The 24,708-nt window shown below is 43.0% G+C and overlaps 1 protein-coding gene and 1 long non-coding RNA gene across 2 annotated transcripts in view; one reads left to right on the top strand and one right to left on the bottom strand.

The window, feature by feature from the left end:
- The window catches only part of ADAMTS20 (ADAM metallopeptidase with thrombospondin type 1 motif 20), a 149,097-nt gene extending 134,770 nt beyond the window's left edge, over nucleotides 1–14,327 (bottom strand). Inside the window, exons 1-2 of the mRNA XM_060244939.1 lie at nucleotides 13,863–14,327; nucleotides 6,422–6,762 (exon numbers count right to left, since the gene is read on the bottom strand). Of these exons, the coding sequence (XP_060100922.1) occupies nucleotides 6,422–6,762; nucleotides 13,863–13,953 (432 nt within the window). The 5' untranslated portion in view covers nucleotides 13,954–14,327. The remainder of the gene's footprint in view (nucleotides 1–6,421; nucleotides 6,763–13,862) is intronic.
- On the top strand, nucleotides 13,705–24,110 carry LOC132576107 (uncharacterized). Its single transcript, XR_009555735.1, has 2 exons — nucleotides 13,705–13,974; nucleotides 22,921–24,110. It is a non-coding gene; the product is annotated as an uncharacterized LOC132576107 (long non-coding RNA).
- Nucleotides 24,111–24,708: the final 598 nt, after the last annotated feature.

Genomic DNA, 24,708 nt, shown 5'->3' on the forward strand with positions numbered 1-24,708 from the left:
TGGACCAACTACACCTGGAATACTTCAATACAATAAATGCCATCCTTGCCGGCTTCCACATGGTAGTGGTGCTTGCTGCCTTGACAGCAGCTGTTACCAATATGAGAACAGTGGGAATGGAATCCATAAGCCCCATCCCAAGATGCTCACCATGTCCACTACCCCTCTTCCCTTCTATTGTAGGGGCATCCAAACTGCAGCTAAGGAGCCACATGCAGCTCTTTCACACATATTGTGCAGCTCCCAGAGGTTGAGGAGGAACTTAATGCAGGCTTTCTCAAGTAAGCATGCTTAGCATCGGGTCCTCAGTCAACCTTTGAGCGCTGACTCATAGGTAAGCAACTATTTTCACCATGTGTGAAGTGAGAAAGAAGGGAAAACTAGGCAGTATTGCCAGCTGTTCTCCACCACAGAGGTCACTCTGGAGACCTCGAGCAGGGAAAGAAAATGCAAGAGCTGAGGGAGTCTCTGGAAGGAGGGATGGAATTAAAGAGGACTGTACAGGGTTTCCCCTTAGCTTCATAGTTCTTGTAGAAGATGTATTTACTAACTTTGGTGTCAAGGCAATGAGAGATGCATAATGATGCAAACAGTGGTCAGTGATTTATATGTACATGTGTGTTTCCTTCTCTCACTGATGCCAAAAAAATGATTTCCTAATCTTTCCCAATGCTGGTCTGAATGGAACTGATATTCCCAGCGTTTTTGTTTGTTTGTGTGTTTGTTTTTTAAAAGTCTCCTTCTGGCATGGTTGTGTTGTAAAGCGCATATATGTATATTTTATCTTTCTGTAAGTGAAAGTATTGAGGTTTTTAATAAAAAATGTGTTTGTAATATTTGTTCCATCTCCTCCCCCCTCCCAGTCTTTCTCCACAGTGGGGACCAAAGTAGCTTACATAATTTTCCTCTCCACCTTTTGATCCGTGCAACCCTGTGAGGTAGATTAGGCTGAAAGCCTGTGACTGGTTCGAAATCACCCAGTCAGCTTCTACATTAGGAACCTGGGTCTGGCAGATCTTGCCCTGAAACACTGACTGTCATGTCACAGTGGCTGTCAAAGTTATTGTGGGCTGAAACCATATGTAATACTTCCACTTAAATGTACTTTAAATATCATAATTTTAAGAGATTCTTTATTTCTTAAAGAATCATATTTTGACTTCTGCAGAGGCAAGTGTTTTTGAGAGCCGGTTTGGTGTTGTGGTTAAGTACACGGACTCTTATTTGGGAGAACCAGTTTGATTTCCCACTCCTCCACTTGCACCTGCTGGAATGGCCTTGGGTCAGCCATAGCTTTTGTAGGAGTTGTCCTTGAAAGGGCAGCTGCTGTAAGAGCTCTCTTAGCTCCACCTACCTCACAGCGTGTCTGTTGTGGGGGCGGGGGGGGGGAGGTAAAGGAGATTGTGACTGCTCTGAGATTCAGAGTATAGGGCGGGATATAAATCTAGTATCTTCTTCTACTTCTACATTTACTAAATAACTGCAGCAGCATGCCCTTCAATGATACATGAATGAAGTATTTAAAACATTTTAAAATCATACTAGAAACTTATTATTTCCCTGAGGATCTAATGGAACACCATTTATGAATCTTTACTATATCACTGAATCTTTATTATAACACCGTGTCTTATACCTTAGAGATATCCAAGACACAACTGCATGGAATTACCTAGAATAGTCGTCTTTAAATAGAGTTAGTTTTCAAGCTTTTGGGAGAGAGCATTTTTCTAGTAAAATTCAGAAGGCTTTTGCATCTGGTTAGGGAAGAGGTTTAGGACTGGCTTGCTCATGGTATAAATATAAATACTTATAAGTGGGATTGAGAGGCAAATTCTTGATAATAATCAAGAATATATTTTTAAAAATATTCTTTTAAAAATTATCCACTTCCTATCATTTCAAATTTTTATTACGTTTGGGTATAAAAAGAAAGAATAATGCGGGGATACAGAAGCAAAAGAAGAAAAGGGGGGGACAAGATAGAAAAACAACAGACAGAAAAAAGCAGCAAATATATCAGTTACATTTCTACCTCAAAGCATAAGACCAAATTCTTTCTACCTGCAAGTCTTTGAATTTTAACCCAATATAACCATTAAATTCTACAGTCTTATTATTTCATTATATACTTTTTTACTATTCTATTATGATATAAATTCAAGCTATTCATCTTCAGAACATACAAATGAAAAAAGCAGAAAAGAAAAAAAACTAACCACAAGATAGAACTAACCGGTTAACTTTAGCAATATTAAAAATAAGAACTAATTAGTTAATTTGACAATGTTGAGAATAAACATAAGCAGAAAAGATGAATATAATTTCTTTATCCTTAATATTAACTTAATTATTTCTAGCAGAAGAGAAAGAAGAAAAACAGAAAACACAATACTTTGTCTATTTCAATATAAACAAATTCTCACGTCAAAAAAATCAGGTGCAGATCTTTATAAATATAAAATATCTATATTATCTACCTTATTATAAATTGACCCAAATTACTTATTTGTCTATTTTGAATATTTAAGCTTCTTTAAAAACTTTTGGAGATTTTAACTCCTATTTTCATATTACTCTAAGAAAAACAATTTGATAAGCAGTAATAGCCTCATCTCCCACACTTATTTATTTTTGCCGAGAAAAGAAATCATACAGTCTCTATAACCCACTCTCTATTAAATTGCTCTATTTAGCTTTAAAAATATATGATCCATAGATGAAAATAACAAACAGAAGAGAAACATCTAGATTCTTAAAACCTTGCTTGCCATTTCAAAATCGCATCCTAGTTTCCTTTTATTAATTCAATGTTGACCAATTACGTAAAAGAGAAACAGTTTATAATGCCTTCTTTTTGAAAGCTTTCCAAGTCTTGAACTTCTTGATGAAGTCTGCCTCTTCTCCCTTTGGCACATTCATCCATTTTGCTAAAAGTGATGAGGCCTCCACGCCATCACTTCCTCCTGTAAAAATTTTAATCAGTCTTGATTTCTGCCTCCTCTTTGTAACTGTGTACGATGTCTCTATTTTGATTTCTTTTGGCTCCTTTCCCAACAGATCTTTGTCCACTTCTCTCAACTCCATACACATCACTGGGGTCTCTTTACCACTCCACTCATGTAAATTTCGCTGTATTTCAAAATAAAAGTTTCCACCCTGTTTTGTATCAACTCTGCCAGCAGACTGATTTCCTGCTTTAAGGAGAATATGGTAACCATAGCATCTTTTTTATCAAGCGCTTCAAGTTGCAATGCCATCTTCTCCGCAGTATAACTCAGTCTGATAATCAAAGTTAAAAAATAACTCAGATAGTCTATCTTTCTAAATCTCCTCCAGCCGTGTGCTTTTCTCTTGCATTCCGGTTGTAATCGTTTCAGTCTCGATCAAGTATCAAATGCATTTCTCTTAAAGGTATATCCTTTAAGCTGATTGAGAGTTAAGAGACCCCTCTGCGCCCACGACTTCCAAATCACCGGCCGTCCCCCTATCTTCACTTCAGGGTTGCCCCATAGGGTCATCCGACTATGTGTGTAATTGTCAAATCCGTAAACGTCACCCAAATATTGCCATGTTTGTCTTGTCGCCCGAATCGATGGAAGAAGCGACTCTCCCTGATAGTATGTTGATCCAAGCGCGTTCCATGTCGACAAAGGAGTAAGAACAGCAGTATATCCTGCTTTTATTCAGACCGTATTGTAGTGAAATAATAGTCTCATTATAGCTTGTTTAATTGTAAGCCAAATCCATTCAAATATCTATGTTCAGTTCAATTTAAGTTATTGAGAATTCTTAAGTTTGTTCTTTCTCTTTTTGAAGCCTCCCTTGCGGAGAAGGGGGGGATATCCTCCTCTTCCCCCCCCTTTTTTTGAACAGTCCCAATTGGCGTTATAGTAGAAGATCCATTAGTCGGTAATATTACAAAATAGACTTACTTGCATGGTAGTATTTCAATTAATGTAGAAGAATGAAGTATTAAAAGCTTGTTAGAAGAAAGCAGTCGAGTATTCATCTCTTGCTGCCATCATGGCAACTGTGGTGGTGGAGCATCGGAGCGGACAGGAGGAACAGGGACCAGTTGCTGCTGTTTCCCTGGCTCCTTTAAAGCCCCTTGCTGTCAGGAGACCCCTCCAGGGTCCCCCTCGAGATGCCACAGCTGTGGCACCCCTCCTACCACCCGATTGGGGGGGCCCCTGAAGTCGAGCTCCGTGGACCCCACTGAGCTCAAGATGCCAAAACTCAGAAGTCCTAAAAATTATCCTATCCAGCTTTGTGTTGTATCTCGCTATAATCACAAGGATGCAAAATTCTGAAGAAAACAGAGGTTGCAGAGAGCATTTTGCCAGCCAAATTCAGAAGGCTTTTGCATCTGTTTAGAGAAGATATTAAGGCCTGGCTGGCTCCCAATATTAACACTGAATTGTAAAAAGAAGCTGATAACTTTGAGGAAAATAATAAATTCTTCTGAGGAAGACTTTTGACGAAATGAGCCTACATCTGGGTGCTCACTGGATGGGACTTTTCTTCGCAATCTTGTAAAATTGAACTTGTTTATAATGTGTTTAAAAGGATTAATATGACTTTTTAAAAATGTTTTACTATATTTTGTTAGCCACTATATCAGTGTAGGGTTTTTTTTTTAAAAAAACATTCTGAACAGGAGCAAGCAGCCAGTCCTAGTTAAGTCATGCCAGTCAGGTGTAGCATCAAGTCACCCAGAGGCTGCTGCCAGGCCTAGAATAGGAAACCTCCAGGAGAAGGCTAAAGATATCCTGGTATCACAACTGAACTCCAGGCAACAGATCTGTTTCCCCTTTGAGAAAATAACTACTTTGGAGGATGGGCTCTATGGCAATATATTTAGCTGGGGCTTTTCCCCTCTCCAAAGTCTGGCTTCTGTAGAATCCACCACAAAATCTCCAGGAATTCCCCACCAACTTGGAATTGGCAGCCCCAGTCAGAACTGGCTCCAATGAGTTCTCTCTCAAAGGCCAAAATAGCCTGGAAAGGGCTTCCTCCTCCAGCCATTTATTGACAGAACCAAGTTTGGCTGTAGGGTTGCCAGGTCCAACTCAGAAAATACCTGTGGACTTTGGGGATAGAGCCAGGAGATTTTCCCATCCCTCCCCCCAAAAAAATAAAGATAAACAATGCCATTCCCCTGAAAACAATCTTGATTTCCTCGTCCCCCAGCACACTTTTTGTGATCTTACTGGAGCAATTTACTCACCAGAACTGCTGAATGTAGCCATCTGCCGTCTTTTAACTGATCTCTTAAGACTAACAAGAAAAAGAAAGCAGAACACCTCCAAACAAACAGAGGGGCTCTACTCACTTCTCTTCCTTTTACACACTCACCAGGAAGACCCAGGAGCCCGCAGCCAATTGGGGGAAGGCCTTCTGTGACTGTTTCCCTCCTCCTCCCACAGCCAATGGAACACAACAGACCTTGATTAATGGTTGGACAGGCCAAAGGCTGATGTACCACAGTTCTAACCAATCAGGGTGCTCCATTTTGCCACCACAAAAGGGTGTGTGTGCATTCCCATTCTTTACAAGCTTCCAAAAGCCAAAATGACATCAGTATTTCTTAAATCAGCAAAGAACTCCAAAAACACTTGCCTCTGCAGAAGTCGAAATAAGATTCTGCTGATGTTACCAAAAAGTAACTGGGCATAAATAAAAACTTAATTGAATAGTAATTTCAAATCAGGTTGAAATGCAAAAAAACTGAGCTGTTCCTGCATTACCATAAATTTAATGTGGCAAAAACATAATCCACTTTGTTCATTCAGTTCCTAATCTGCAAACTCAGGAAAACAGTTCACTGCCTCAGTAGGGCATCTTGGCTAGTTGCCTATAGAAAGTATGCAGCTATATCTGTCTTGGGTCTATGCTAAGTACCTGGGACAACAGATGATACCTCAAGCTGGGAGATGTGCATTCAGTTTCTAACTTTGCCACAAACATGCACAACCCACTGTTTCAGCTTCAGTTCCCCACTCATAAAAGCATGCATAATTTAGACAGCAGTCCCAAACAAGTCAACCCAATATTCTACAAAGGTCTATTGGGCTTATTTCTAAGAAAGTGTTCTTAGGATTTCATTGATAGTCTTTTTAATTTGCCTGTCTGCTGTAGTGGGTAGCAATTGTCACTACTGAACAGGAACTGCTGTTAACTTTAAACTCCGAAATGGGAATAGGACTAAAACAGAGGTAGAAGTTATACAAATGCCACATGTACATTCTGCTAAGTAAATAACTTCAACAGGGTAGTATCACCAATGCTGAAGTGGAGGCATCTGTCTCTCACAGCAGTTAGCAATGCAGAAAAGTTCCAGCCCAGCTATCAGCTTGCAATATCCATTCTTCAGGCAAAAAGGGACTGCATTATGATTAACAGTGAATGTAGTGCTTACCAGGCCACCACAGAGGCTGAAGACTGCTCTGTGTGTTTTCTTGGCATCAACATGTCCTTGGTAGAAGCAGTGATGCAAATCAGAAGGGAGGTGACTTTCTGTGGTTCCCAGGTGCACCTCCATGTAGTGAGGAGCAATGAAGCTGTTGTCAGAACTCAGATTCAGATGGAAAACCTGCCCATAGGCTTTGAAATGATAGTGGGCCCTGAAAGGAATTGACTCAGCTAACATACTCCTTTTCCTCCTTTTGAAGTGGTTAGTGTGAGGGAAAACCTCTCCAAATTCATTCACTCGCATAGGTGTCACTATTTCATATGATGACAGATGTTTCACTAAATTCTCTGCAACAAAAGAACACAAGGACAAATGTTTTAAATGGTAGAAACAACCCATAGAAGCGTTTCTTAATTGTTTGCCTACAGTCAGCCAAAAGAGGTAAGGCAAAAAAGGATAGCTCTCTGTGGTAGTGAGGATCCAGCAGTGCCTCATATAAACTATTAGTTTATATTCTAATAGCCTCCCATGGCTCCCAGCTGCAGATAGCTAATCCACGGTCTGGGCCACATGGATGCTAAACAGATCTTTCTGTACCCCTGAGGGACTCCCCAGATGTGCACAAAAATCTGAAATGTCTAGAAATATACATGAAGGGGTTAAATCGTCCTCAAAGCAAACAAAAACATCCTTAGACCCAGCTCCACCACCACTGACGGTGCTTAATGCAGAGAATGCATTAGATGACGGCAGCAGATGATGGTAGTGGTGCTGGGCCCAGCAATAGCTGTGCAGCCCTGGATCAACACTGGACTTGGCAGCAGCCCATGCTGGACATGACACCACCACTGACACAACCTAAGAGCCATGCTGGGCATACCACCATTGGCAGCAGCACAGGAGTTGTGCCAGGCCCACCATGGATGGAGATGCAGGCCTGGGAATTGTGCTGGGTGCAGCCCAGCAAGAAAGTGGGAGAGAGGGAATCTCCTCCATGAGTATTGTGGGCCTGCACTTGGGGCCTGCAAAACTCATGGGGAGGGAATAAAAAAAACATTTTTAATCAGGTATGCAGAATTGCCAGTGAGAGAGGAAGGGATTCCCCCCGAGTATCACAGGTCACCACTTGTCTTATATACTAACTAGGAATAAGGCCCGTTGTGAGGAAAAATACAACAGGCCCTAGAAAGAGGCTCTGGGTAAGAGCCCCCCTTGCTGTCTTCCCACCCAAGTGAAGGCATTCATTTCCCCACCACCACCCTTGGTGTCTTCCCACCCACCCTCCCTCAACTTTTTACTCCCGTCTAATGACCACCCACCCACAAACCACCTCTTCCTCCCTACTACACCTGCACCCTTGGCACTCCACTACTTCTCCCACCTGTGAAATTCACTTACCCTCCTCCCTTACTGTCTTCCCACCAACTCCCAATCCTTGGCATTCATTCACACACACCCTGTCTTCCCACCCACCCTGCAACTGAAACAGATGCAAGATTCCCACTCCACCCCACCCCCCACCCCGCATGAGTGTGTATATGTGTGTGACTCTGTTGTGGCTCAAAGCCCTGAAACAGGCCCAGAATGGAGAGAAGGAAAAATAATTATGGGGGGTGCAGGGGGCATGACAACGGTCACACCAGCGCTGAAGCTGAGCAATCCTTTTGTTTGCAGTGCATTGCTGCTGTCTTTTCCTGTCATATTCAGCCTTGCAGTGTTTAGTATCAGTGTGTGCTTGTGGAGTGATCTGTTTGAGAGCCAGTTTTGTGTAGTGGTTAAGTGTGCGGATTCTTATCTGGGAAAACCGGATTTGATTCCCCACTCCTCCACTTGCACCTGCTGGAATGGCCTTGGGTTAGCCATAGCTATCGCAGGAGTTGTCCTTGAAAAGGCAGCTGCTATGAGAGCCCTCTCAGCCCCACCCACGTCACAGGGTGTCTGTTGTGGGGAGAGAAAATATAGGAGATTGTAAGCCACTCTGAGTCTCTGATTCAGAGAGAAGGGCGGGATATAAATCTGCAGTCTTATTCTTCTTTGTGGGTTGGGGGGGGGGCGTTTTTGGCCTGGCATGGTTGTGTTATGGTAGACCATAGAGTATGTGCCTCAAGGTGGCCATGATCTAACTTCAACTTTTCATCTCCTCCCCACTCCCTGCAGCCTCTATCTAGGAAAAGTGTAGTTTTTCTCCACAGTGTGGACCAAAGCAAGAGGAAAGCATCCTCAGCAGGGTATAATGACACAAAGCAACCCTGCAAAGCAGCCATTTTCTCCAGGGGAACTGTTCTCTGTCATCTGGAAAACAGTTGTAATTCTGAGTGATCTCCAGCCCTCACCTGGAGATTGGCAACAATGGTTCCCTAGGAGGAAACAGCTTCTTTGCAGCGTGGAGTCTATGGCATTGTACCTGTCTGAGGCCCCACTCCTCCTCAAAATCCACCCTCTCCAGGCACCATCCCTCAAATCTCCAGGAATTTCCCAACTGAAGTTGGCAACCCTATCTCCTTTCCAGCCTACTTTTTATCAGGCCCCCTGAGTTCAGCTTTCCATCTCCTCCCCCCCTCCCTGTAGCTTCTACTTAGGAAAAGGACAGTCTTTCTCCACAGTGGGGATCAAAGCAGCTTACATAATTCTCCTCTCCCTTTTGATCTGTGCAACAACTCTGTGAGGTAGGTTAGGCTGAAAGTCTGTGACTGGTCCAAAATCACCCAGTCAGCTTCCATAGCAAGAACCTGGGTCTGGCGTACCCTGCTCTGAAGCACTGAGTGCCACGTCACACTGGCTGTCAAGCAGCCAGGCCTAGTTAAGTCATGCCAGTCAGGTGGCATCAAGTCACCCAGAGGATGCTGCCTGGTCTAGGGTAGCCAACGTTCAGGTGGAGTCTGAAGATCTCCTGTTATCACAACTGAACTCCAGACAACAGATCTGTCTCCGCCTAGAGAAAATAACTGCTTTCAGGGGTGGACTCTGTAGCATTATAGTCAGCCATGGGGTCTCCCCTCCCCAAACTCTGGCTTTCTTAGACTCCATCACAAAATCTCCAGGAATTTCCCATCAACCTGACACTGACAACTGTAGTAAGGACTGGGCCCAATGAATTCTCCTTCAAATACCAAAACTGGTCTAGAAAGGGCCTCCTCTCCCCTCCTTTTATTGACAAAACCAAGTTTGGTTGGTTTTTACTGTCAAAAGAATTACTGGTTGTGTCATAGGCTGATCTGCCAATGGCTGATGTGGTATTCAACACAGCCAATGGGAGAGCTGGAAAATGCCAGCACACTTATATATATAGGATAGACCAGGGGTGGCCAACGGTAGCTCTCCAGATGTTTTTTGCCTATAACTCCCAGGAGCCCCAGCCATTGCGACAGACTCCCTCAACAGCTGCTGCTGGGCTATCACAGTATTCCAAGTGGGGTTTCAGTGAGTAAAAAGGCTGTTCCTTTCCCAGGACCGGATCTACATGATTTTGAGGGGGGGGGGCAAAATCAAAAAATGGTGCCCCCTTATGGGCCATTCTATTTTATGGTCCCATAGAATACAATGGGCTCTATACCCAATTTGTCCCCCCCCCTCTGTCAGCGCCCGGGGCAAGCATCCCCCTCTGCCCCCCCCCAGATCCGGCCCTGACCTTTCCAAGGCTATTTTGGCCTCTGAGGGAGGACTCATTGGGGCTAGACCTGGCTAAGGTTGCCAGCTCAACTAGGAAATTCCTGGAGTGTCCACCTCAATACCAAGTTTTTGTAGTTTATGGGTAAATGTAGAGAGCCAAATAATGCTGTGCCTGTCTTTCATCAGGTAGTATAGTAAACTTCCTGGATCCAGAACTTAAAAGCCATAATCCAGGCTCTGGTTTCTAGAAGATGTGAACCTAGCTCTGCACAAATGGATGATTAAGAAAAGTAGGCGTGGTTCCATCCCCAGGATTTTAAGTTTTTCCCATTTATTACTGAATTATTTAAGTTTTTCCCATTTATTACTGAATTAAATCAGTAATAAATATGGCTGCTGGAAGGCAGATAAAAGAAGATCGGTGAATAGCTGAGAAAGAAATAATAAGGCAGGCGAAGGGGAGGGGAGGAGGATAGAAAGAGGAAATAGTGTGGGAAGGGGGAAATGGGGGAAAATAAGATGCCACCCTACAAGTCCTTGAGGGTTTCCCACCATGTAAGTGGGGCTGGCCCACGGGCTGGCACCACACAATTTGTCCATAGTTTTCCTAGGTAGAGGCTGCCAGCGGGGAGAGAAAAACTGAAGACAGAAAGACAAGATTTATTTTAAGTTATTTTTATTTTCTTCCATTTATTAAGCGAGTAAACTCAGGGTGTCTTAAAGGTCACACAAGTGTTGTGACAAATTAATATTCAAACAGTTACAAATTTAAAAGTTTAAACAATTTTTTCAGCAATTTCACAAGGATCAGAGTAAAGGTTACCTTGATGGTAACATTCAAATGGAAGCCTTCTAAGCGGTGCCATGGAGTACTGAGCCACTGACCACTAATCTAGAGTTATCAGCAGGGAAGGCTGAGTACAGACTTTGGACGCCCACTGCCTCATCTAAAAGCCCATCAAAACAGCTGTTTTATAGGCCTTGCAGAATTACAACAGACCCCAAGGCCCTGATCTCAACTGGGAGCCTGTTCCACCAGGCTGGGACCAGGGCCAAAAAGGCCCTGGCCCTGAGCTGAGGCTAGCCAGATGTTCTTTGGGGCAGGGATAACAAGAAGATGTTGGTCAGTTGACTGCAATGCTCTGCAGGGCACATACAGGGAGAGAGATGGTCCCTGAGTTATGCAGGCCCCTGGCCACTCTGAGCTTTAAAAGTCAACACCAGAACCTTGAAATTGATCCAGTACTCTATAGGTAGCCAGTGCAGTTGACAGAGTGCTGGCTGAATGTGTGCCTGCACAGACACAGCCATCAGCATCAGAATGCATGCCGCCGCATTCTGCACTGGCTGCGTTTTTTGGGTCAAGTTCAAAGGCAGCCCCAGTGAGTTAAAATAATCAGGTAGATTGGCTATTGGGTGAGAAGGAAATAGGATTGCCAACTCCAGGTTATGAAATTCCTAGAAATTTGTGGGCTGGAGCTTGAGGATGGTAGGGACCTCAGAGGGGACTAATGCCATAGACTCCACCCTCCAAAGCAGCCCTTTCCTCCAGGACAGGGGTGACCAAACTGTGGCTTGGGAGCCACATGTGGCTCTTTCACACTTATTGTGTGGCTCTTGAAGCCTCCACTGCCCCATCAGCCATCTTGGAGAAGGAATTTCTCTCTTTAATTCACTTCTCTAGCTGGCAGCTTGGAGAATGCATTTAAAGTTGAAGTTGCTTTCTTTCAACCTCTCCTTGCCTCCAATCTGTTTGCCTGCCTGCCTTCTGTCCATCCATCTCATGGCTCTCAAACATCTGATGTTTACTCTATGTGGCTCTTATATTAAGCAAGTTTGGCCACCCTGCTTCAGGGGAACTAAGGATGCCAACCTCCAGTGGGGGCTGGAGATCACCCAGAATTACAACTGCTATCCAGATGACAAAGATCAATTCCCTGGGAGAAAATGGTCACCTTAGAGGGAGGACTCTATGGCATTATACCCTGCTTAAGTTGCTTCCCTCCCCAAACCTTGTCCTCCCAAGGCTCCACTCCCAAATTTCCCAACTTTGAGCTTGCAACCTTAAGAGGGAATTGATTGCTGATCTGTTGTGATACCAGGAGATCCCCCAGCCCCACCTAGAGGTTGTTAGCATCAACATTCTGTATTTATTTTGTACTAGTGGAGGTTGAATCCCTAAAAGGTCAAAATTACAGGTTTTGTTGACTTGTTTACATCAAATCTCTTAGATATTTAAATATTAACACAGTAACACTTAAGACCATTGAATAATTCTACCATATATGCAAGAAGGTGCCAATATTCTCATTGCATCTCCAGCATTTACTAAAATCAGAATTAAACAGTCAAGCAGGAGTATTAATTATTGCAACTGGGCAACTAAAAAATTCAAAGTGTGCACTTCCCATTTAATAAGTTTACCACACACAAATAAAGCATTTTAATAGTTTGAAAGTTTTTTGTTTCATGCACCCATATTATATTTTCAACAATACCAATGTGTTTTTGTCCACTTTAACTCTTAATGCAATGAACAAAGTGTGAACATTGTTGAAAAGTTTGGTTTACCCAATTCTGTGGAGTTATAATAATCACAGTGCATTATGTAGCTGTGTTGCTGGAAAAGGCTACTGTGCATTGCTTGGACAGCAAAAGTGACAAACAAGCAAGTATTGGAGCACATAAAAATCAGACAGGCCATTGGAAAGAAAAATCACAAAACCACTGACTTACTTTGGCCATGTCATGAGGAAGAACTCACTAGAAAAAGCAATTACAGTTGGATTGGTTAGCGGCAAAAGGAAACCAGGCTACCAAAGAACATGGTGGCTAGACTATAAAAGTCTACACCAACCTGAGTATGGAACAACTCAAAAGCAACAGTACAAGATTGGAAAACGTGGAGAGAGCTGGCTCACAGAATCGCCAAGAGCTAAATAAGACTGAATGGTTAACAATTATGTAGAAATGTGTCTGCAGTTTACTCCATAGTCTCATTTATTTTTAGGACGGTGAGGCAAAAATTATTGTGAATGAATTTTCAAATGCCACCACTGTTAACAGTTTTCCATCCTTTAAAGGAGGTCTCTGCTGGGCAGATTCCTGCTATTTGTTTAAACCTTAAACATGTGGATAAGTGTGCATCAAAGTTTATTTAAGGTACAAGCTTTTGTGCACAAGTGTGTACCTTGAATAAAATTTGTTGGTCTTAAAGATACCACTGGCGTCAAACTTTGTTCTACTGCTTCAAACCAACCCAGCTACCCACCTGCTTTTAAGGATGTAACCACTAGTTTTTTAGTACTGCTCAGTGACTAACAGCAATTCAATCTGTTGTGAAGAAAAGTGGCTTAAGGAGATGTAGACATAGGGTTGCTAGGTGGGGCCTGGAGATCTCCCGCTTCTACAACTGATACCTGGAGAAAATGACTGCTTTGAAGGACGGACACTATGGTATTGTACCATGCTAAGGCTCCTCTCCAAACCCTACCCTCTCCCGGATCCACCCCCAAAGTCTCCAGCTATTTTCCATCACAGGCCTGCCAACCCTACGTGGACGTGACCCGTAAAGCACAACTCCGAAGCCCAGAAATCTCTGGGAGAAATTACACGAAGCCCAAACAGCACCAAGCGTTTTTTTTCCCACCGCACGTGCAAGCCTCTGCCCGCCCCGTCCCATCGCGCACGCGCGCTGGTCTCACGCCCACGCTGCAGTTTACGCTGCCGCGTTCCTCGAAAGCTTGCAAGCCCCCCGGGAGTCCCAAGGCGTTGAGAAGAGCGATGCACTTCCCTCCACGCCGGAGTTGCGGGCTTGTGGCTGCTTCCTTTTCTTTACCTTGCTTGGGGTGCAGCTGGAGTTCCCACGTCCTCCCGAAGAGAATAGAGAGGAGAGAAAACATCCGCGCCAACAACTCGAGACTCCACATGATTTCCTTGCCAACCTCCAGGTAAACTGTGCCCTTTCTCCCGCCACCGCCGTGTTCTTCGCCTTCAGCAGCGCTGCATTAGCGGCTAGATCCGCCAGCCGGCTGGGCCGTCCGCGAAGTGCGCGGCTTATTCATGTTCCCGGAGCCCACCCTGTCCCCTTCTGCATTCGTTGCCTCTCCTCCCTTCCTTCACGCTCTGGCTCTCCTTCGTCTCGTTGGCGAAAACTGTTGGCCCTGCGCTTGGTACTTGCCGCTTTCCGCAGAAAAGCATTCGCACCTTCCAGCGTTGCTTTCTACCTCCCGCGCCTCACAAGAAGGAAAGGGTGCCAGCTTCGCTTTGACTCTGTGGGCACCCCGGGACGCCCGACATCAAAGCCTCTGCCCGCCCCCTTGAGGCAGGGACCTGACCAGTGATTGGAGGAGTCTCGCGCTACCTTCCCTCACAGACAGATGAGCACTCGGCGTTCCGCAGCTTCTTGCGATTTTCTGACGAGGCGGGATAAGAGAAAGGATTCCGAAATTTGTTATAACCGTAGTCAGACTCAAGACTCACTCTCGTTCACATTTTATTTCCCGCCCCATTAGAGTGAGGCCAGATAGAGGACACAAAGGCAACATAAAATCGCACATTAAAATACTCTAAAATGTCGAGGGTTTTTTTTTTTTTTAAATCCTCAGTTACTGAAGTTGTGCTCCTTTCCCATTGAGCCCCTCCCTCATTAAATCATGTCAAACATTCTCAAGTAAGGTTTTCCAGAAGACAGCATCTACAGTGGAAAACTAATATGCAAACAAATCCGATAAATGTTATACACATTGTATATGGCTGCATTCTCTGCCCCCAGCACAGAAAATGCATCGTGACCATTGTTTGCTGAAAGACCATGATTGACACATCCTAAGTGGGCTCTAGTACACAAAATCTTAGATTAGGACAAACACTTGTGAGGCTTTAAGGTGGCATAAGTCTAGCAATTTTTTTGTATATATTACCTTTTCACTAAATAAAAAAGGCCAACGCCATGCTGGGTATTATTAGGAAGGGGATTGAAAACAAATCAGCCAGTATCATAATGTCCCTGTACAAATCGATGGTGCGGTCTCATTTGGAATACTGTGTGCAATTCTGGTCACTGCACCTCAAAAAGGATATTATAGCATTGGAAAAAGTGCAGAAAAGGGCAACTAGAATGATTAAAGGGTTGGAACACTTTCCCTATGAAGAAAGGTTAAAACGCTTGGGGCTCTTTAGCTTGGAGAAATGTCGACTGCGGGGTGACATGATAGAGGTTTACAAGATTATGCATGGGATGGAGAAAGTAGAGAAAGAAGTCCTTTTCTCCCTTTCTCACAATACAAGAACTCGTGGGCGTTCAATGAAATTGCTGAGCAGTCAGGTTAGAGCAGATAAAAGGAGGTACTTTTATATATATATATATATACATATATATATATATATATATATATATATATATATATAATTTTTTTGGCCACTGTGTGACACAGAGTGTTGGACTGGATGGGCCATTGGCCTGATCCAACATGGCTTCTCTTATGGGTTTTTTTGTGTTCATTTATCCTTTGGCGTAGGATAAAAGAGGTAAAATAGGGCAATCAGGTAAAATAGGGCAAACAGGACAAACAAAGGCAGTGGTATCAGGATCTGTCATGCTGTCCGCACAGAGAAAAATTGAACATAAGAGCTGCCAGATATTATTTAAAGGTAAGGTAAGGTAAGGTAAAATTTTATTTATATCCCGCCCTCCCCGCCTAGGCAGGCTCAGAGCGGCTAACAACATCTTATACATATACAATAATAAATATAAAAACTTTAAATTTACAATAAAACTTAAATTTAACATCATAAAAACCCGTTAATGTATTTAAAAATTCATAATTTAGTTTAATCTGGCAGCAATGGTGACATTCTGACGCTAATTTCTGCCGGTGCCTGCCTTTAAATAAGGTAGTCTTCCATAGTTCTTTTTAAAATACTGATAATTATATTATTATTAAACTATTAAAATACAGTCTTTTAAAAATACTGGTAGCAGACGCCTTACTGTTTCAAAGAAAGCTACTCCCAAGCAACAATATATAAAATTGAATCCTTTTTGAAGAATCCTTAATTCTGAGAGAGAATTGCGGGAATCAGTCATATATGATCATGATGTCATTCTTTGGAGTCTGGGTTCCCCTCTCTTCCAACAGATAAATCAACACTGATGATGAACTAAGCATCTTCACAGAACCAGGACCGACCCACCCACTAGACAAATTAGGCATTTGCCTAGGGTGCTGGCAGAGCGGGGGCACTGAATTCGGCCCCCCCCCCCCGGCAAATCCCTATTTGCCACCCCAGCTTCCTCCTCCCTCCCTTCTCACCATTTCAATGCCTGGGAAGGGGAAGTGAAGCGCTGCGCTTCCTAGGCTCTTCAAAGGCTGCCCCCCCCCCCTGCCGATCAGCTGATTGGTGGGTAAAACCGCACCAAAGGCTTGCAACTCCTATGTTGGCCCTTCAGCACGATCACAATCAGTGCGGGGTTGAGGGGGCAGCAGCAGCAGGAAGGACAAGTGAGCCACTGAAAGAGTGGTCATCAATGCTGCCTCCTTCTCCCTTTCCCCATGATCCAGAAAGGACGGAGGAAGGTGGCCGCCGCTCTTTCAGTGACTTGCTCGTCTTTCCCACCGCTGTTGCCTCAACCCCGCACTGATTATGATTGCGCCAGGGGGCCGGTATAGAAACTGCAAGCCTCTGTCCCAGTTTTACCTGCTGATCGGTGGGGGGGGGGCAGCCTTTAAAGAGCCCAGGAAGCCCAGTACTCCACTGTCCCTTCCTGGGCACTGAAATGGTGAGGGAGGAGGAGGAGGCGCTACGGGGGGGGGGCGGTGGGCAGCAAGTGTGCCTGGGGCCCCATGCGCCCTAGGGCCAGCCCTGCACAGAACAGCATTGCCTCCTGAAGCCTAACAGTGGTATGCATTGTTACATTTCTGTGGCTTTTTGGAGTGCTTATACATGCATTGGTTCTATTCACACATGAATGTCTCTCATTCTGCTGTAGACATTAGATTATGTCCATTATCAGCCTAAGCCAGGAGTGTCAAACATGGCCCGCGGGCCGGATAAGGCCCGCAGAGGGCTCCAATCAGGCCCTCCAGCAACTGGCTGTTGTCTGCTTCATTTTCCCTTGCCTGCTTTTTTCGGTCACCATTTTGTGTTTCTCCCTGACAGGCCAGAGCAGCAAAGCAGCCTTTCCCTCTCCCCCCTCCCTTTTCCCAAAGGGAGGAAGAGGGAGGAGCAGCCTCAGCCAGTGAGGGAGCTTGGTTCTATAGCTCTGCTGGGTGATTAAGTTTGCCAGGCTCAATTAATCACCCTGCAGAGCTACTGAGACAAGCCTCTCTTCCTTCTAATGAATGGCTGCAACTTCTCCCCCTCCTCGTGCCCTAGGGAAGGAAAGAAAGAGCCAGATCTTCCTTTGCCAGTCCCTACCATCAGGAGAGCTACAAAGAGTGCTTTTAAGACTAGCAACATTTTAGTGAAGGTATGAGTTTTTTGCCTTGCTACAGAGGGACAGAAAGAGAGAGTTTTGTTGGGCTTGTTATGGGTGTAACTGGGTTTCCCTCCTCTTTTTCACTGTACTCATGCCCTCCAGCCTTTCTCAATAGGAAAGCATGTGAACTACTTAGAAGAGAAATATCACCATTAGGCTGAGAGTGTGTTCCACCCCAGGTTTACCCAGCAAATTTTCCTTAATTTTCCTTTCACATTTTCCTTTTATTGGGAGTCTTGAATTTAGACTTCCCAGATAGTAGGCTGACACTGACCACTGTATATGGCTGTCTCTCTGTTCTTGTAGTAGTTTTTTTTTTTTTTTTTGGGGGGGGGGGGAGGGAGTTGTATTTTTTTTTTAGTTGTAGTCATTTTTCTGGGGGGAAATTATAGTTTTGTAGACAAGCACATAGCCCTCAGTCTGTGCCATGGTGTCTTCACATGTTCTTGACTAGTGCGTGAAGCAACTTATGTACAAAAGCTCACAGTGTCCAGCTGCTTCATGTTCCTCTGGGTCTTAGGCTCAAAGCATTGACCATGAGATATCTGTAATGAATGTCAGTGAATCTAAAGTACGTTTGCAAATTACAGATGTGTACACCTGAACAGCACATATTCAATACTGGTACAGCACAGACATTGTCTGCAGTTTTTGATGCAATAATTCATAGCAAGAGGTGACATTTATCAGAGACTGTAAAACAAAATATTGCAAGTGTGCTAATATTTTAAGCATGTTTTATTGTAAGTTAAAAAAATCTTTAATTGTGTGTCTGTGCCCTTTATAAAGTTTATATGTCTGCTGCTTGGCATTACATTTTATGATACAAATGGCCCGGCCAATAAGGTCTCATTTATGTCAAATCCGGCCCTCATAACAAATGAGTTTGACACCCCTGGCCTAAGCAATTATGCCCTTCTAAATCACTTGACATGAATGGCTTTAGAAGACTGTAACTCTGCTTAAGATGGCACTGGTCTTTTATGTGCAAGTGATCCATTCCACATTATTTGTCACCATATTTCTCCACAGATGAAGAAGTATGTTGTTGTAGGTTCTCATTCTCTCTATTTTTCACGCCACTGTTTGTTCTCCCATTGGTGGTAAGGGAGGGGGCTAGGAAATCAGTTCTCTGTAACTGATTCTCCTGAGGAATAATATAAAAACATTAACGGTTTTGTCTGTACAGGATTGGATTGTCACTGTAAACTGGGCTGGTTTGATGAAACCAATGAAGCTACACCAAGTTACACATCCTGAAAGTATGGCCTCTAGCGATGAAATATATTCTCTTTCTTGAAACCAGCATGTGTATTCTTTCCAACAAAGAATGGCCTTTGTGAAATGACTCCAACAGCAGTAAAATGAATCTATCCATTTACACAGCTGAGGAGAAATGTATGGAATGATGTGTGTATGCCAATTCCTTCAAAAGGCAAGATCTATGCTTATTCATACTTTTTCCTTTCAGTTAAAATGACATCAATTTTTAGACTTTTTCAATAGTGATGTATACTGAAATGAATTTCCTGGAGATTCCCACTTAAAATTCCCTTGCATCTTACAAAGACACCATTGTATCCTCCCACTTCTTATCTCCATTGCTTTGGGGAAAGTTCTCTGAATGAGAAAAAAAAAAATCTTTCAACCTCATCTACTGTGTAGGTACATCAAAAATATTTGCTCAAGAGTAGGTTCAATGCTGTATTAAACCAGAAATAACTACTCTGCATTTGTCCAATTTATTTTTATTTACTTTCTTTTCACCCTACAATTCTCCCTGAAAGAAACTTACATTGTTCTCATTTCCTCCATTTTATCCTCAGAACAACGCTGTGAGTTAGCTCAGGCTGAGAGCATATGATTGTTCCAAGATTACCCAGTGACCATCCATGATAGAGTGAGAGACATCCATATGTGAATAGAACCAATGCATGTATGAGCACCCCCAAAAGCTAGAGAAATGTAACTATGAATACCATTGTTAGGCTTCAGGAGACAATGCTGTTCAAACCTGGGTCTCTCACTGCAGCCACTACACTGGCTATCTAATATTTGGCTTGTAAAAACAATAGGTAAAGATTTATCTTGTAATTTGGTACTATGATTAGAAAAAGTAGACTCTGTACAAGCAGAAAGTTCCTACTACTATGCATAGCACAAGGTAACATTTTGAGTAACCAACAGTGGATGCTCAGGTACTAACCAAAATTTAGTTGACATTGACGTACTCACAAATGGAATTCAAGAATAAGTTACACTTCTAGCACAAGGAATAAAGTTACAGTGTTTATTATACGTATTATTCCTTTTTACAAGGAAACAGGAATCTTCTTGTGAAGTCTTGGAAAATAATTCACATTGTGAAGGAATGAAGAAGCATCTTATAAATTATAAGGTACAGAGTCCAGAATCCTAGCCTATCAGCCATCAGGAGTGCTACCCACTTATGCGACAGGCCCCAATGAAATGGCCAAGATTCTAACTTTAAAAAATCTTTTCTTCTGTTCATTAAATATGACACCAAAGTTTCAGATCAGTCTTCAGCAATAAAGGTATTCCAAAAGTCTCATCTGTTCTAATGATTTTAGGATTCATAAGGATGCATGAGGCCGACTGCAAATTTTTAAAAGAACAAAAGAATTAATGTACATATTATACAGTATGTAATTCACATATAATTCGTTAATATTAAGGAGTGTTGTTATCCAAAGAATATATAATATGTTTACTTAGCAGCATGTAGATTCTTTGTATGTTGGGAACTATTATAGGCCCTTTCTGTACCTCCTGGCTGTAGTGGTGAGGTGGATAACAGAGCCTTTTCAGTGGTGGTGCTTTGCCTATGGAAATATCCTCTTTGTTTAATCCCCTATGATTTATTATACACCCGGTTTCTGGCTCATCTCACTGTCCTTTTAAGCATCAGATGAAAATATTTTCCCCAGGCTTTTAACTGAGGTGTTCCATCTTTTTTAGTTGGTTTTATCATCTGTTTTATTAATATCAGCCTGAGGACAGTTTTATTAATATCAGCATAATATAAATGTTCTAATAAATGAACAAATTTTAGGCTGCTAGATATTGTGTTTTTGCCGCTTTTATTCCCCTGGCTTGCTTTTATTAATTGTATTATTTATTAATTCAATTTACTAGATCCACAAAATTGCAGACCTATAAACTTACTTGATATTGCAGCAAAGCTTTATAGCAAACATCTGCTATCAAAACTGGAGGATTGGGTGACCAAGGAGCAAGTCCTTCATCCTGCACAAGCAGGATTTAGAAAAGGCCTTGGAACTATCGCCCACTGCGAAACTCTCTCCCAGCTGGCCTATTCAGGCATAAATGGCCCCACAAAGACACTATTTGTAGCATTTGTGGACCTAGCTGCTGCGTTTGATTCCATCGATGGGTCCCGCTTATGGTCTAAGCTCACTAAATTGAACATCGATAAGCATCTATTATTCCTGCTCCACAAGCTTCACAGTAACAACTCTGCACAAATTAGGGTGGGCACTTCAGGCTCCCTGACTAACAAAATTCCTATATGTAAGGGAGTCAAGCAGGGATGCGTGATGGCCCCCTTACTTTAATTTATATATAAATGATATCACAGAGAGCTTGTCAGGTCCCCAGTTCACTCCTCCAACTTTAGGACATCAGAAAGTTTCAATCTTGCTTTGTGCAGATATGGCTATAATATCCTTGACCGAAATAGGTCTGAGAAGGCTATTACAACGTCTAGGGACATACTGTAATGATGAAGCCCTTAAGATCAACCATGCAAAGACTAAAGTCATGGTCTTCAGAAAGAAGCCCAAAATCTTCTGCTGGAGTATAGCAGGCAATCCAATTAACCAATGCAGCTCCTTTAAATACCTGGGGGTAACCTGAATTGGAGTGTCCACCTGGCATTGGTAAAATCCTCAGCACTGAGGATTGCTGGGTCAGTTCTCCACTTTTTTCATACAACGGGTGAATGCTTGATAGATCCAGCACTAAAATTATTTAAAAGCAAGGTTCTACCACATCTTTTGTATGGTGTCGAAATATGGGGGTGGAATGAGAATATTTTATCCAGTCTGGAGGTAATCCAGAATCAATTCCTAAGACGAATTCTTGCTCTTCCTAGGAGCTCTCCTGCTGCCTTGATGAGAGCTGAAACAGGACTCCCTTCCATAAGAGCACCGGTACACCTAGCTATAATAAAACATTGGGGGGGGGAGTAAATCCTCTCATCATACTTCCCTCAATTGCCATTCATTTAATTTTCTACTATCAAAAGATCACAGGCGTTCTAGATACCTCAACAACATTATCCAGAGTTATTCTATCCCTGATGATTTCATAGGGGCCCAAAATGACAATTCTCAATTTAAGGATTGGATTTTTTTTCAGATGCGTTGCTAGATTGCTCTCTAATCCTAAAATCTAAAGTAGCCCCCTGGTTCAGACTAATCAAATCTGATCATCTGAGATCCCGATACCTGGTTAGTATCTCCAGATTCAACATAAGAACATCCTTCACAGCTCTCCGCTTTCAGACTATGCAAACAACTCTGTTAACTGTTCGATATTCCCACATCCCAACAGAACAATGTTTTGCATTTGTGGTTCATCTATGATAGAGGATCTCCCCCATTATATTCTATCCTGTCCACTCTACATTGCCCCCAGAATTAAATTTCTGTCTGGAGTACTAACCTCCTTAAAAGCACATTCAGAAACTGAAAAGATTATATTTCTGTTATCTGACAATGATGCTCATGTGCCCTATAGAGTCTCTCTGTTTGCCCTTGAAGCTAAGAAGATAAGAGCAAGAGTAATTTCAAATGCTGTAACTTCTTGAGGTTCGCCTTTCTGGGGAACTTTTGGATTTTCAAAAAGTTTTATTAGTTTCAGAGAAAGATAGGCATGGGGAATAGGGAAATAAAAAGCACAATACATTCTGGTGTTATTTTGCATAAAAATACTTTCAAAAATACAAGCTTAATTCTACAATATTTTCTTTACATAAATTGTCCCCTATTATTTTGTCTCAGCTGTACATAATCCATTTTCAAATTTTATAGTATACACCTTTTGTTAAAATTATCTAGTAATTTTGACAATTCCAGTAAAGGTAAATTTTATAATATAAAATACAGGAAAAAAGAAGGAAAAATGTGTTCACACCAGAGAATCTTAAGAGTCTTGGTTGTCTAACCAGGCATAAAATTTCATCCAATATTTTCTTGCTTCTTTAGATTTCCCAGCCAACAGCTGGGGATAAAAAGTCCAGCTCTGCTGTTTCCAGAATTTTTCCCGCCAAGTGTATTTTCGTGGGGATTTCCTGATATTTCCATCTCTGCACCAAAAGAATCCTAGCTACTGTGTTAAAGTTCGCCAACAAGTGTCTCATTTCTTTGGTTAGGCACATCAGATCCGCGCCCTTCAACCTGATGACGAATGGCCAGGCGAAATGGATGGTGTGGACCACCAAGGAATCCCTCTGCCGCATCATCCACAGGGATTGGGAAGCCCGCCTTGCAGAGTTCCTCCTGGGCCATCCCCTGTACTACCACGGGCCACAGCCCGGCTGAACTCTTAATGGACCAGCAGCTGTCCACCCTCCTTGACTGGTTGCATATGGACAGAACCTTGGACTTACATGAGTTCCCTGATGTGCTCTGGGCACCCTGCAGATTTGCTCCAGGAAACTTGATCTATGCAAAGAGCTTTGCAGGCATCCTGACCTGGGTCCCAGCCAGGTTGCGAAGGTTCTGGGGACAGTTTCATATGAGGTAAGCACAGAAGGCAGTTTCACCCTTAGGTGTCACATCGGCCAGCTGAGGTCTCGCACCCTTCCGAAGAACAAGGTCAACGGCGACAGCCCCATTGGTCAGCCAGAAGCCTCACCACCTCAACCAACCGAGCCAGCCGGATCTGAGGATCCAGCTCCTGCACCCCAGGCTGAGTTGATGGCAACCGAGGATCCCATGATGCCGGCTGAAACACCAGCATTTGCCCGCCCTTCCATCCACTGTGCCTGAAGCCACAGATTCGGGACAAGCCCCTGCGGCTGCTTTGCCTACCCCGGCACCCAGGTGGTCAACATGGGAGCACCACAAACCTGCATACCTGAGAGACTTTGTATGTTGGAACTTGCAGATGGGGGCGGGGAGGGATGTTGTGTATGAGGACTCGTGTTTACATTCCTTTACCAGTGTTCCTGCCTGGCTCATTGGAGCCCTGAAGACTGAGCTTGGGGACTTTAGAACAATGGGCAGTAGGATAAAAATCCCTACTGCCTGGGTCCAATCAGAAGCCCCCAGCTGCTTCAAACGATCCAATGGCATTCTAGCGTAGGAACCAGTACTGTATATAGTTGGCCGCGTTGGCCCAGTTAAAAAGTCTTCTTTAGCTACTAGTTACCATGCTGTAACTCAATAAAGAGCTATGATCACTGCAACCGCATCTCCTCTGTGCATTGAACCCACTATATTACAATTATTGATCATTCTTGTGTTATTGTTTTAGTGATTTTATATTATTAGTTTTTACTTTGTGAGCAAGCTCGAGTAAGGCAGCATATAAAATTTTATAAATAAATGTATTGCTTGATGTCGTTGCCTTTTTTAAAAGTAAAGTTATAGGAGGAAGGAATTTGAAGCACAGCAGCAGCAGGGAGACTAAAGTTCTCAACCCTGTGCTCACACTTGGTTTCCCCACTACAAAGTTCTCCCTTCTCAGTTGTTTTTCCTCATCCTCAAGATTGAAGATGCATGTTTGGGATTGTCCATTGACATAGCCATCCCACTGTCTTACTGTGTAGTCTTATGTCTGATTTATTATACACCAGTTTTAAAAAGTTCATATGATATAATTTCATACAAGCCTTTTTCGTACTTGGACTACTTGCTTACCTCATAGGCTATGCAATGCCATGCAATCTTTATGCAAGCAAACTCCAGGCTGTGTTCCAGAGTATCAAACATTGGCAAACGATTCCAACAATCAGACTGCCAAGCTGGGAACAGTAACCAGAGAATGGTGCTCCACCCTTTTTTGGAGCTCCTGTGATACTGTACAGCTGTATATCAGACAGCAGGCAATTTTAGCTACAGTGGCAAGGGGACTGAAATGTAAGTCACAAACCCTAGAAAGAGAGGTACATTTGGATTACATAAAAACTGACAGATATTCCATGCAGAGGGGCATT

The sequence above is a fragment of the Heteronotia binoei genome, chromosome 8 (genome assembly GCF_032191835.1).
Source record: "Heteronotia binoei isolate CCM8104 ecotype False Entrance Well chromosome 8, APGP_CSIRO_Hbin_v1, whole genome shotgun sequence".
In the NCBI taxonomy this organism is placed as follows: domain Eukaryota; kingdom Metazoa; phylum Chordata; class Lepidosauria; order Squamata; family Gekkonidae; genus Heteronotia; species Heteronotia binoei.